Below are 13,874 nucleotides of genomic sequence, written 5' to 3'. Positions count from 1 at the left end.
GACTTCCAGAGGTCAGAAGTCTTAAATCAGTTTCACTGGGTAAAAATCAAGGCGTGGGCAGTCCTGTGTTCTTACTGGAAGCTCCAGGGGAGAATCCGTTCCTTGCCTCTCCCAGCTTCTAGAGGTCACCCGCATTCTTTGGCCAGTGGCCCCTTCCTCCAACCTCAAAGTGCATTGTTTCAACCTCAGCATCTGTCATCCCAGGTCCTCTGACTTTGACCCTCCTGCCTACATCTTACGAGGACTCTTGGGATTACCCTGGGCCCACCTGGATAATCCAGGCTCACCTCCCACATCAAGAGTCTATTTACACCTGCAGAGTCCTTTTTACTATGTCAAGTCGCATATCCTGAGGCTCCCGGCACAAATATGTGGAAGACCATCCTTCAGCCTATCACAGCTGCCCAGAAATCTGAGAGTTTCATTAAAGGGTAGAGGTATTTTTGATGTGAATCACCATGTCCAAATTGTTTTAATGAACACTGATATCCACACTGCTGGTACTGGCTTTTTGAGGGCAATGGGGCAACATTGATCAAGGTTTAAATTCCTCTCTGTCTCCTGTCTTCTCCCCAGTGCAGAGCAGGGTATCACGCTGAGCGACGATTTGCTTCTTGTTAATCTTTCACTGCAGTGTCTGAGTCTAAAGGAGTTGGTTTCCCAGGAGGAAGCTGGGGGAACAGGACTGGGATGTTTGGCCAAAGGGTTGGGGTGGGAGGTTGCTTCCAGGAGGAACAGGCAGGAGGGGATGCCTGGCTGGAAGGGCAGGTGAGGACGGATGAAAAGGCAGGAATACGCGATTTTAGTGATGGGTGTGATCACCAGAAGCGAGGCCCCCCAGGAGTACATGGTGGGGCTGGGGCGGGCGCGGGGGAGCTGCTGTTGCCAGCTGGAGCCCAGGAAGGCCAAGTCAGCAAAGCTGGGTCATCAGTGACAGGTAGGAGAAGAACAGTCATCTGGCCACTGGTCCAAACTGAGGCCCCCCCACTGGGGCACTAGCTCCCCAGCTCCCCTTGTCCTCGTCCTTCCTCCCACCCCTTCCCTTGGGAGCCAGTCTCCTGTCAGCTCAGTTCCAACAAGGTGGGGGCAGGCGCTGGCAGTGGGGGCACAGTGCTGGGCACAGGTGGGGCAGAAGTTGGAGTGACCTTCAGGGGCCATAAAATAAGGTCTTCTCTTCACAGCTGAAATTCCTTCAGATTCAAAGCAGACCTGACATCCTCAGAGATGCTCAGAAGCCTGGTGTCTTTCCATGGTTTATTAGATACAGAACCAGAATATAGATACAAGAACAAAGAGGCTGCAGGAACAGCTGGGGGCCGTCCTGGCACAGGCCTCTCACCCCAACCCTAGGGACACTAGGGCAGCCACACCTCCCCAGACATAGGGTAGTGTTGGGGCGTGAACCTCACGGCCATGCCCTTTGGACCAGCAGCACAAAGTGGTATGGGGAGGTGACTTACAGAGCCTGGTGTGAAGGGGACCTTAGCCCTGGCTTTAAGAAGGACACTCTGGTTCAGGGACAAGGCCCTGACAAAAGCTGGGAGACCAGTTGTATGTAGAGGGCCTGCATTTTCCACTGACAGATGCTGTCCTGCTAAACTGTCCCACGAGGCAGAGAGCTAGGAATTCGCTGAGCCACGCACGAAACTCACACTCAGGCCCCTCCAGAGACCAATTTCTATTATGTCCTTGGAGAAGAGGCACACTGCAAAGCCAGGCACTGCCCTTCCAGGCTGAAGGTATCATGGGCCCTTGAGGGCTCCCGCCACCACTTCACAAGAGCCAGCTCACCTGCCAGGAAGCCTGGAGTGGGGGGCGCGTAGGGAGTAGGCATGGGTCTGTTCTTGTAAATCCGTTCCTGAACTGCAAGGTCAATGACAGAATACCAGGGCATCCCTCTTGGGTCTCCAGCGGACTCGAAGGTTGCTGAGCCCACTCCCCCCGTCTCGGGCCTGACCTCCCAGACATTAGTGAGAGGACCCGGGCCTGGGAACCCACGCTCTTTGCCTCTGGGAAGTCCTCCTGCGCTGCTCCACCCAGGCCTGTGTGTTGCAATTAAAGCCTCCTTTCCTTTTACTGTGTCTGTGGTTCTCCCAGGGTAGAAAGGGACAAAAAAGAATGGGCCACCACATCCTGGCTCTGCATGTGGTCTTGGGTCTAGCTCTGGTCCTGGCTTCTCAGGAAAGCTCTCACCCCTCCCCCTGCAGCCAGAGTCAGGCCTAGGGCCCATTCCAGACCTCGGCCAAGGACAGAGTCGAGTTCCCTGAGCCCTCAAGGTGCGGCACTTTCCCGTGTATGTGGGAGCGGGAGGCCAGAGAAGAAGCCACGATGGGCAGATGTGGCCCTTTCTAGTCACTCCCTGTGCCTCTGCCAGTCACTCCATGCTCGGCACGCACCAGCTCTCCACCCTGTAGCGCCCCCCCGCCCCAGGCCCGTCCCCCGGCACACTGGGCCAGCTGGAAGCAGAGCGTGGGGGTGACAGAGGCGGTCCAGCTAGCCCCAGCCCCCGGGTCTCAGGACCACTGGCAGGCACAGTCGGTGGGCTCCTGCACGATGTAGGGCACCCAGGTGGCGTTGGTGGCACAGAAGAGCTGCACGGAGCGCCGCTGCAGGCCCACCTCCCGGCAGCACTTGCAGAAGCGGGCGTAGGTGTTGATGTTGTAGTTGTAGATGCTGGCGGACGGGCACCTCCCATCGCAGGACACTAGGTTCACCTGGAGGCGGCAGGTGCATGGGGCAGACCGTGCAGCCCACCCCGCGAAGCCCCCTCTCCCACCGCCAGGTGGCCGCCACTCACAGGGGTGTTGCTCCTGCATTCATTCTTTCGGATGGTCATACGGATGGTCACCTTCTTGCAGGAACGCCCATCCTCTTTACCTGGGGGGACAGGGTTGGGGGACAGCTGTGGCTGAGAAGTGCTTGCAGCGGGCAGCACGATGTGGGCAGCACGATGGGCCAGACTGGGGCAGTTAGTGTCATGCTCGAGGGTGTCTCTACTGGTGTTAGTGCCCATGCGTTAGAGCACCTCCCCAGCAAAGAGAAAGCCTTTCACTCAGTGCCCTGGAAAGATGGGGAGGTGCTGAAGGCAGGGGAGACAGGGAATGAGGTCTGGATGGCCTCGGGGGCTCTGGGCTAGGGAGGAGGAGGATTTGGAGACCAGGCAGGCTGCCTCCCCGCCCCAGCCCCAATGCCTGTCTCTAACCCCTGTTGGTGACCCTGGCCCTGGCCCCGCCTCTCTCCCAGCTTCAGCATTCCCACTCTGAGACAGTTTCTAGGATAAAGAACCAGCAATTTCCTGAATGTATGGAAACCCCAGTCCCTAGCAGATGCTCGCGCAGCAGGCTCACTGGGTTTCCGTATCCATCAGACAGGGCCACGGATTCGCCCACCCCACACAGTCGTCACAGGGAAGGAAAATGATTAGCAGGCAGCTTCCTCTGCCTGGACCGCCCCTCCCGCAGACAAGCCATCCCAGGGCCATTCATGCCCTCACACACATACCTCCTCCCCAGGCCTTTCCTGCACCCGCCGGCACTACAACTCCCTCCCTCCACCCTACGTTCCCTCCCTGACCCCTCCGTTGCCTTATTTCTATCAGGGCACCATCACCCTTGGGTCAGAGACACACCTGTAGTTTTGCTGGGGAAATGGAAGCTTTGGGCCTTCTTTTAAACAGCCCCTCCCACAACTTGTTGTGAGCTCTTTTCTCATTCTAAATAAAGACTCAATTTCACACCCTGATATGGGACCTGTAAGTTTGTATGCTTTTTCTTAATGAGGCCCCCAAACTGTCTAAGTTTCAATCCCCATAAAACTGATGCATCCATCTTATTACATATTTTACTTATTACTCTGTCTGCCCCACTAAAATGTCAGCTCCATGAAGCCTTACTTACGCTGAGTCTACAGGACCTAAAACAGGGCCTGGCGTATTGATGTTCAATAAATATTTGCCTGATGCGTGGATTCCCTCCGTCACCCCACGGTGCCCGTCAGAAATGGGATGGGATTCTGGCCTCTGGGCCTCACCACAGCGGGTTTCCCACCACACCAGCTGGAGGGCTCCTGGCCAGCGCTAAGTTCACCTTTCCCTCCCCCTCTGCTTCTAGGCGGCAAGAGGCCCAAGGGCAGTCCCGGCCGTGGTCCTTGGGGTCCTGGACCGAGACCAGCCGAGTGACCAGTGGGAGGAAAGCGGTGGCAGCACTGGGCATTGATGGGTTCCAGGAGAGCAGGCACGGCTGAAGCATTCCCATGCAAGCCCAGGGGATGAGGCTCGCTATCCAGCATGCACTGTTGGTCCAAAGGCCTTTGCAAGAGGAGGGGAGCAGGGGCCCTGCCTGCCCCTCCCCCACCCCCAGAGCTGGGGCCACCTAGTCGAAGGGACATTGTTGCGAACAGCACCGCGACTGCGCGCCTGCAGTTCTGTGGGCTTCCGAGAGGAGTACCTGGGCGGCAGTGGACACTAACCCGGGGAGGAGAGGCGGGGCTAACGGGGACCACAGGAAACAGGGTCCCCGGGGAACCTGGGGAGAGGGACATGGGTCACAGGTCACACGGGAGCACATGGAATATTCAACAGGAGTTGTGGGTCGGAGATCAGCCAATGAGGCCCTGAGCCCAGCTTTCCTGCAGTATGTGAGGTGGATATGAAAGGGTCCCAAATTCTACGTCCCTCCAAAGGACAGTCCGAGGACCCTTGGGGGAGGGACGGCATGTAGGCTAAGGTCCTAAAGCTGACTGGAACAGCATGCGTATGTGGTTGGGGCTGCAGGTTCCAAGCGCCAGGTGTGAGGACAGATGCACAGAGCTCTCACTCAGACTGAGTCAGGGACCCCATGGGCCTGAATCCCACCCAGGGGGCTCCCGACCACAGGGAGAATTCACTGGGGGGGCCTCTGCTGGGGGTCTTGGCAGGGGCAGGGGCAGGAGGAGGGAGAGCAGCTGGTGAATTACTGACCTCCTGGATGTCCCCTGTCTCCACCAAGAAGCAGAGGCCTTTTGCTGGAATAGGGACATGAGCGTGCTCTCCACCCATCTGCGTATCTCCACAGGTGTCATGAGCCCCGTGGTAGGGCTGTTATCCCTTCGTCTAATAATCCCTGAAGAGCCACTACAGGAAGTGCCAGGCCAGCAACCCGCCCCTCTGAGCCTTGACATGATACCCTGGCCCCCGACCAGAACAGTGTCCCCCTTCACCCCCGGGCCTCCACTGTGCTCACTCACATGTCCTGCAGCATCCTTCTAAGGAAGGTACCACTGAGCCCCCAACCTGGAGGGAGAGGAGGGGAGGTGAGTGGGAGAGCCCGTCCCAGGCCAAGAGCCAAGATCCCAGCAAGAGGCAGCAAGAGCGCAAGAGTGACTCCTTTTCTCCCATGATGCCCCAGGAGAGGAGTGCCAGGCCCTGCTGTCCATCAGGCCCTGGCCAGAGGGAGAAGGGGCCCCTGGGCTGGCCATGGGAGAGCCACAGGGGCTAACATGACTGGTCGGGACACTGGCACTAAGGTGGCCTGTGGGCCCAGTAAGACTGGAGACTGGCTAATATGGTGTGGGCCCCCCATCTTTCCAGTGGCAGCTTCCCTCAGGCCCCACCCTGTTCTCTCATTAGTGCTTCCTGCACAGAGGGTCAGAGAGGGGAGGGGTGCAGGGGCTGACCCACTTGGGTCAGTGACCTGGGCTCTATCTCAGTCCTGAATAAGTCACCCCTTTCTTCCGGACTTAGTTTCCCCACCTTGAAAACGGGGGCAATTATCCCTTACAGCCCTCCTCCTTTATTATGAAATGGATAAAACAATGATGTGACAATTCTTTGTGAATAAGTGTGTGTATATGGGTGTGAATTTATGAGCATATATGTGCTGTGTACACGTGTGATGTTGTATTGTGAGTGGGTGTGACTGGGAGTATGTGTATTTGTTTTCTAGGTAAGATCGGAAATCTTTCACTGTCCGATAGTAATCTCAGGAGCTTCAAAAATGCAACAATGACCCAACGCTCCGGAAATCCTTTCCCTCAAGGTCTGCGCGTAGTGACGGCTGTCCCTGCTGGGTGCTGGCTTGGTCAGCGGCAGGGCCATGAGACCATCCCAGGACTGACTGGGGATCCGCGTGCTGTGTGAGCTGTGTGTGCCCTGGCGTGCAACCGTGCCGGTGTGCGCTCCGGCAGGCTGCGGTGTTACGGGCCCCGAGCGGTGTGTGGCGTCTGTGAGGGACCGACTGCCCGTGTCGTGTGTGTGTGAGGGTGCACGTTTGCATTCCTCTGTGCACAGCGGTGTGAGGTCGGGGGATGTGGGGTGTGATGTGGTCAGAGTAGGACTACAGGGAGAGATGTGGAGCTGGGGGGGCAGGGGTCCAGGGAACCCCTCCTCACCTCTGCACACAGGACCCCCCGAGCCCCCCGCGCCCCCGCCAGTAAGACGGCTGATATCGCTGGCTTCAGGCCATGCATGTTGGTGGGGGGGAGGCCGGCACTGACCTTGGCACACTCGGTCTCGTTGAGCGGGGGGCAGCTGATGGGTGAGCGGACAAGCACGGCGCCCAGGGGAGTGCTGCTGCAGTGATGGCGGGTGCAGTCTGCGATCCAGGACGCCCCAGGCTGGAGGGCACAGACGGGGCCGACGGGGACTCGTGGCCAGATGCAGCCCACGACCCGACACAGCCTCGCCCTGAGCCCTGGCCGCCCCCCGGGCCCTGGCACGCCTTCCCAGGGGGGTAGCTACGGGGCTGCCTACCAAGAACAGGGAGGTGGTGCCGTTGGGAAAAGTGAAGAGGCAGGACACATTCCTGCAGGAGCCGCAGCAGGCCGCCAGGTCCCGCGGGTGCTCGTACTCCTGGTTCTGCAGGACAGGGCAGGACGAGAGAGGCCTCAGCCATGTGCCCACCTCCACCCGCCTGCCTTCCCTACTGTCTGAGGTCTCTGAGCCCAAAGCCCAGAGAAGGCCCCCCGCAGAAAGGGAGCGCCCAGGCTCTCATCTCAGACAGGAAGGTCATCCTACATCTTCCTTAAGCCTCCCTCACCGCTGTTCCTAGACCCAGCCCCCGGGGTCGAAGAGCATTTCCAGCCCTTTCAGAGACAGCATGGCTGGTGATCAAGCGTGCTCGTTCTGGCTGCACATGACCTCAGTTTGAGTCCCAGTCCCTGTGGGAATTTGGACAAGTGACTGGACCTCCCTAAACCTCCGTTTTCTCGTTTGACAAATGGGAGTATTTCCACCCCCCACCCTCGTTAGCTTTTCCTAAAGCCAGTCACTAGCCTAGATAGCGGGCATCAGAAGTGCCCAACAACCGTAGCAACACACACGCGCACACCGGAGCAACAAGGAGAGTGCCAGTCGTAAGTAGGTGTCTCCCAGGAGGCCTTCTCTCCGTCAGTACCCGCCCTGGCCCCACCTGCCCTCTAGCTGTCCACCTCCCCACCTCTCCCAACCCAGCCTGCGCTTCACTTCCCCAGGGGTCTCTGAAGGGCCCCTCCCCCCAGGCCTACTCTTCAGACGTGCCTAGAAAGCTTGAGGCTCCTCTGACCCTGGAGCACCCAGGGTCGCCCAGGTCAGCCCCTGACCGCCCCCCCCCCCCCACCTACCGCCTCACAGCGGACGTCACACAGCACGGAGGTGGTGTTGATTTGATAGAAGCTGGTAAGAGGGTCGAGCACGTCAATGCAGCGGGAGGTATGGCACACGCCGTCTGCCGAGAGCTCCACCACGGTCTGGCCTGGCAGCATCACCCCCAGCTCGCGGCTCAGGCACACGGGGGCTTTCACTGGAAGGGCACGCAGGATGGCCACAGTCACCGAGAGAGCCCGGCTGGCCCACCCTGGCTCTACCCACGGCCTTCCCTTCCCCACTCACCACACTCGTATCTGGCGCAGCCACACACATTCTCCACGCTGTGCAGGAACTCCTCGTCCAGCTGGGACTTCTCCCACTGGGTGGGGCAGAGGCAGTCAGCACCCGGGGTGCGGAAGCCCAGCCCCACCCTTGGGAGCAGTCTGCCTCCCGGGCCCTTGTCTTTGTCAGCCGCCTCCTTGGGGTGGATGGGGAGGGGGCTGGCAAGGTTGGGGGCCTTTGGCTCCCAGGTAGCTCAGTCACTCCCCAGCCAAGGGAAAAATTCCCAGTGTGGCTTCCCCACTGAGAATCACCCCCCAGTGTCCTCTCCCAGGGCCTAAGGGCTCTCCTTTCATCCCAAGCACCCACAGGCCACCTCAACGAGGGACCACTGCATGGCTGCCAGCCAAGAACCCTGCATGGCTCACACTATTTACCCTCCTCCTTCACCAGTTGAAGGGAGAAGAGGAGCAATGGGAGGGGGAGAAAATGAGAGGAAATGTGTGCTGGGGGAAAGGGGGTGAGAATATATATAATCCAGAAAATGGTGAAAAAAACCCTTTAAACATAACTTCACATTTCTTAAAAGTATTTTCCCTTCCCTCAGGGGCCATGCGGCCTGGTGGCGAAGGGCATGGCCTCTGGAGTCAGATTTCCTGGGTTCTAATCCTGACTGTGATTTACTAGCTTCATGACCTTAACCTTAGTTTCCTTGTTTGTATAACTGAGTTCATCATGGAATCAACCTCATTGGGCTGTCATGAGAATTAATCTGACACTATGCATAAAAGGCCTAGGAATGTTCCTGACATATAGTTAGCTCTCAGTAAACGTTAACTGCCGCTAAGAGTATCATTGCCATTATCGTCTTCTTCACCAGCCCCACCACCGCCATCATCCCCACCACCATCATTGACCCCACCACCGCCATCATCCGCACCACCACCATCGTCCCCACCACCGCCATCGTCCGCACCACCGCCATCATCTGCACCACCGCCATCATCCCCACCACCATCATTGACCCCACCATCGCCATCGTCCCCACCACCGCCATCGACCCCACCATCGCCATCGTCCCCACCACCGCCATCGACCCCACCATCGCCATCGACCCCACCATCGCCATCGTCCCCACCACCGCCATCGACCCCACCATCGCCATCGTCCCCACCACCGCCACATCATCACTGTTGTACTTGCTCACCACAATGCTGAACCATGAGCCCGCCCGCTTTATAAATGCAGACACTGTGTTCCGAAAGCAGAGCTTAGGACAAGGATGCTGACTTGCAATCCAAGGCTCTTTGCACTACGTGCAAGGAATAGGGTCTCCAGGGGATGGGACAGAGTGGAAAGGAAAGGGGGAAGCAGATCGCAGAGAGTGGGGAGAAGCAGGGTCTCCATACCAGGTGGCACCGGGGCACCGGGATTGTGTCACAGTCACACTCTGAAAAACAGGAGGGGGCCAGGACCCATCTCACCTCTCACCACCAGGAGATGTCCAGGCAGAAGTCTCCCTGGGCCCCCACACCGCTCCCTCCCTCGTAGCCCCTCCTGGGCACAGCCTCAGGCCCCGTCAGGGTGGGGGTTGGGGGGAGGAAGCCAAAATCTCAGCCTTGCCCAGCATGGGTGCTGTGGCTCCCCCATAGGGCAGGTGGGGGGCAGGGATGGGTCCTAGTTCTAAGCTCCACTCCATGAGGCTAAGCAGGCAGACAGAGCAATCATAGGTTCCCTTTGTCATCTGGGCTTCCTCCTGCCCCATCCTCCTGAGAGCCCTTTCTGGAGTAGATGTGGGGCCTCTCCAGGAGGCAGGAGTGGAGCTTCTGACCAACTATCTTTCCCAAATATATATCCCAGCCAGTTTAGCTTTCCTGCTCCAAGCCTTCCACTTCAGGCTGGTCCTGTTGGGAGCTGCGGGGGAGCCAGCGGCAGGGAAGCCAACAGACACACCCGCCCCGGCTTCACCGAGGAGAGTGCAGGGTCAGACTGGCTGGGAACCCTCTCCTGGCCCCTCCCTCTTGCAGCAAATGGTTGTAAGCCCCTACTCTATGCTGGAGCTTTCCCGCGCTCTGGGGACAAAGCAATGACTAAAACAGACGAGAGTCTCTGTCCGGGCGAAGTTGACATTGGAGGCCCGGAAAAAAGGCAAGTGAAATAAAATGCGAAATCGCTTCTCAGCTCTTTTTAAATATACCGTGTTTACACGAAGCTCACTGCTGTCCGTTATTGATCACGGAGGCTCCCAAAGGGGTTGAGGGAAATTTTAACAAAGATCATGTTTACTAACAGCTGCAATAAAGACTTTTGTTGAGATGGAAAAACATTTTGGGACCAGGGAGCTGGATTTTTTTTCCTTCTTTCAACCTGGGGAGAAAAAGGTGTAGGAATGCTAAGCCCCCAGAGATGGGATGCCAGGGCTAGGAAGGAGGTTCTGGTGATCCGAGAGGGCTAGAGTCCGAGCAGGTTGACAGCGGCTGGGGGGGGGGATTCCTCCCCTGCCCCCCTCTCGGCAGGGGCCCCGGATCTCGGCCTTTGGGTAGGGCATCCCCGTCCAGGGACTCACCACAGGACTTGTAGGGGCAGCAGCGGTCCGGGCTCCACACCTCCACCAGAGCGGTGCCCATGCCACACCGCACTTGGGGACAGCGGAAGCTCTCGCACACTGTGAGGGACGGGAGGCAGGGGGCACATCAGCGGCAGACACCTTGGAGCAGAAGCCCCCAGAAAGGCAACATTGGCTCCTCCTTGGGGTCCCCCCCCCAATGTCCTTAGACACCCTCCAGGGCTGGAGTCCAGGGAAGAAGTCCGTGCTCCTGGAGTCTCCCCATAGAACTAATTCCTTAGTTCCGCTCTGAGGAGGCATTAGCAATATGACAATGCCAAAACCTAAAGTCACTCAACGGGGCCTTGTCTCCCCTGGATTCTGTGTCACCCTGAGAGGAGGGGTCAGATGGGAGCCAGGGACCAGCACAAGCTCCACAGCTGGGAACGGTTCCCTCGAGAGAACACTTTTCTGCCCACCCTGTGGAAACCATACCCTTGTAGCCCACCCTGAGCCCTCTCTGCTTCAGGGATACCACACTCCAGGGTGCACACTTCCCTTTATCCTAGTCTTCAGGCTTCCCCTCTTAGTTTGGGGTTCCTCAGATCTTCTCATTTATTGAGAGGACAAGGCAAGGAGTGAGGGACTTCCGGGCACAACTTTGTGGTGGGGAGGGGAGGTGTGAGGGCAGCGCTGAAGGGGAGGTTTTGAAAACTGTAAGATTTATCTGATTTCCTTTAAAAAAAATTGGCATGGGTAAGGATTATCGACAGATGTCTCAAAAAATTACGAGGTGGAGGGGGAGAAGGACCTTTGTATAGTGTCAAAGTAATGGGTTCCTTTCTGGATGAAGGAAGAAAATGTAAATGCAAGATGGCGGCATGGGACAGTCACCACCCTTGTGCAGCGCCCACGTTAGCCTCAGTTACCGTGTCTCGACCAGATAGTCTGTGTCTCGTGATGTGACGCGTACTGTGAAGCTCGCGTCTGTCGAGATCCACACTTGCAACTCGCATCCAGAGTCTTAGATCTAACTTCTGGTTTACAGGAAGTACAGAGGACGGGGGAACAAGGTAAACAGTCCCAAGAGGAAGCAACGGATATCCCCAGAAGGTGGGATTTTCTGCGGGACCCCAGCCCAAACTCTGTAATTTTATGTCACGCAGAAAAAGGAGCCTATGCTATGTTCAAAGACACGTAAGAGACAAAACAGGAATGTGCGGTCCTGGTTGGGGTCTAGATTTAACCTGAAAATGTATTAACATGAACCAAAAACAGCGGGTTAAAGGGAGCAGATACACGTTTGTGACAATGTGGAGGGACCCAGAGGGCATGATGCTAAGTGAGACAGAGAAAAACAAACACCACCTGATTTCACTTACACGTGGAGTCTGACAAACAGAACCAATGAGCAAACAAACAAAAAACAGGCTCTTAAATACAGAGAACAAACTGGCAGTCGTCGGGGGTGGGGGTGCAGGGGCGTTGGGTGAAAGAGGTAAAGGGGATTAAGATACAAACTTCCAGGTTTAAAATAAAGAAGTCACGGAGATGAAAAGTACAGCACAGGGAATATTGTCCACAATATTGTAACGACATTGTACGGTGACAGATGGTGACCTCGTTCATCGCGATGAGCACTAAGTACTGTGCACATTTGTTGAGTCACTGTGTCGTACACTTGAAAGTAATACAACACGTATAGTAATTATACTCTAATAAAAACAATAAAACATCAAAAAAAGCATGGACAGTACGATCTCGTTTCGGTTACGCACACGCAAAGACAGAGAATACGTGGAAGGATATATTCTAACGTGTTGACAGTGGAATACGTAGGACGCTGGAAGAAAGTACTTTCACTTTCTTCCCTCCATGAGGCACACGCAGGGCTTCTATAATAAAAGTACAGTGAGGGTTGCGAGAAGTGGTAGTAGCGCTAGCCTTCCTTTCCTGAGCACCTACTGTATGCCAAGGACCACTGGGTACTTCGCATGCATTATCTCCAGTCTTCGCGAAAGCCCCTCAAGGTATTATTAGCACCATTCTACACTTGAGGAACCTTGGCTCAGAGTCAGTGACTTGCCCCGGGCCACACTCGTAAATGGCAGAACTGAGGCGCAAAACCATGACTGAGTGGCCGTGCCTGTCCTCACTCCACATGACCAGACTTCCTCCTGAGAACCACGGAGAGCCACGTGAATAAGAGGGAGGCTGAGGAGGACAGAGGAAGAGACATGCAGGAAGAGGAGAGAAAAGACAAGAGGAAGGACGCTGAGCCTCCGCTCACAGCAGCCTTGTGAACACTTGGGGACAAGTGGCCTCGGAGACCCCAGGTGGAGCCAGTTGGCGCAGTGTGGCCAGGTCATCCGGGGCACGCTCCATGGTAGTCTACACTGTTCAAAGGTGGTTTCTGACATTGAAGCCATCAGGGTTGCCCCTGGAGTCTCCTGGCAGACAGTCCTCACCGGCACTGCTCTGTGCAGGCGAGGTTCACGCCCATTTTTCCTATAATCAGTGTGCAGTTTTGGTAAACGGAGTCATCTTTAAATTCAACCAGTGTGTTAATTCTCACCCATCAGGTTTTCCTAAGTCCCTGACGCTGGCTATCCCCTGTTTAATGGGCACTATTAAGGCACCAGGTACACAGTACACACTAGATTAAGGTACAATGTCCTGTAAAGATATCAGAAGGGGTTTCAGAGGCTTCGAGATGCAGGGTCTTCTGGGATGGAGGCTCCATGTGCAGATGCCAGGGTAACACAGGGCAAGAGGGGCCCTGAAGCCGTGTGTGAGTCAGTGCTGGGAGGGTTGGGGTGGCCTCAACCTAGGCCTCCCCTGGCCCTGGGGGCCCCGAGGGAAGGGACAGGGAACCTCCTCCTGGAGCCTCAGTGCCATCCGTGTCCCAGCCTGGACCTGCACCATCCGGCTCCCACGGCGTGGCCCAGTGGCCCCGGTGGGGCCTCCTCATCCATCACCGGTTTGGCGGCTCCGTGCTTTGGAGCTCACTCCCTGGGGGCTCCCTGTGGCTCCCTGTTGAACTCCCATCGGTCCCAAGGAAGGACATTGTGAAGGGGCCCAGGTGGCACATAAATGTCCCTGGAGCCCCTTATGGTTAGGTCCCCGTGTCCAGCTGGGACTCACCACACTCGTACAGAGGGCAGCAGAGCTCTGTGGTGTTCCTGTCCACGGTGAGCGCCTCTCCTTCCTGACACTCGGGGATCGGATCTGGACAGTCGCCACAGGCTGGGGAGGGGAGAGGGGCCACGGCCGTCACGGGCAGTCCCCCTCCTGGGGTCCTGGTACAGAGCAGATTGCTGGGTTGGTGGGGGGAGGGTATGTAAACTCGGCTGTGACAGGAGCTGGACTCAAGTAGTCTTTTTTTTTTTTTTTGACAGAGAGAGACAGCCAGCGAGAGAGGAAACACAAGCAGGGGGAGTGGGAGAAGAAGAAGCAGGTCCCCAGGGAGCAGGGAGCCCGATGAGGGGCTTGATCCCAGGATTCTGGGAT

At 56.9% G+C, this 13,874-nt stretch overlaps 1 protein-coding gene across 1 annotated transcript in view; it reads right to left on the bottom strand.

Moving 5' to 3' along the window:
* Nucleotides 1–2,513: 2,513 nt before the first annotated feature.
* Nucleotides 2,514–13,874, bottom strand: part of OTOG (otogelin) — a 94,567-nt gene continuing 83,206 nt past the window's right edge. The window contains 10 exon segments of the mRNA XM_048213871.1: nt 2,514–2,714; nt 2,798–2,877; nt 5,224–5,269; nt 6,472–6,591; nt 6,728–6,832; nt 7,576–7,754; nt 7,844–7,919; nt 9,229–9,269; nt 10,386–10,484; nt 13,509–13,610. Coding sequence (XP_048069828.1) covers nt 2,514–2,714; nt 2,798–2,877; nt 5,224–5,269; nt 6,472–6,591; nt 6,728–6,832; nt 7,576–7,754; nt 7,844–7,919; nt 9,229–9,269; nt 10,386–10,484; nt 13,509–13,610 — 1,049 coding nt within the window.

Source organism: Ursus arctos, unplaced genomic scaffold, assembly GCF_023065955.2.
Source record: "Ursus arctos isolate Adak ecotype North America unplaced genomic scaffold, UrsArc2.0 scaffold_23, whole genome shotgun sequence".
Classification (NCBI taxonomy): Eukaryota; Metazoa; Chordata; class Mammalia; order Carnivora; family Ursidae; genus Ursus; species Ursus arctos.
This window is presented reverse-complemented; position numbering and strand designations above follow the sequence as displayed.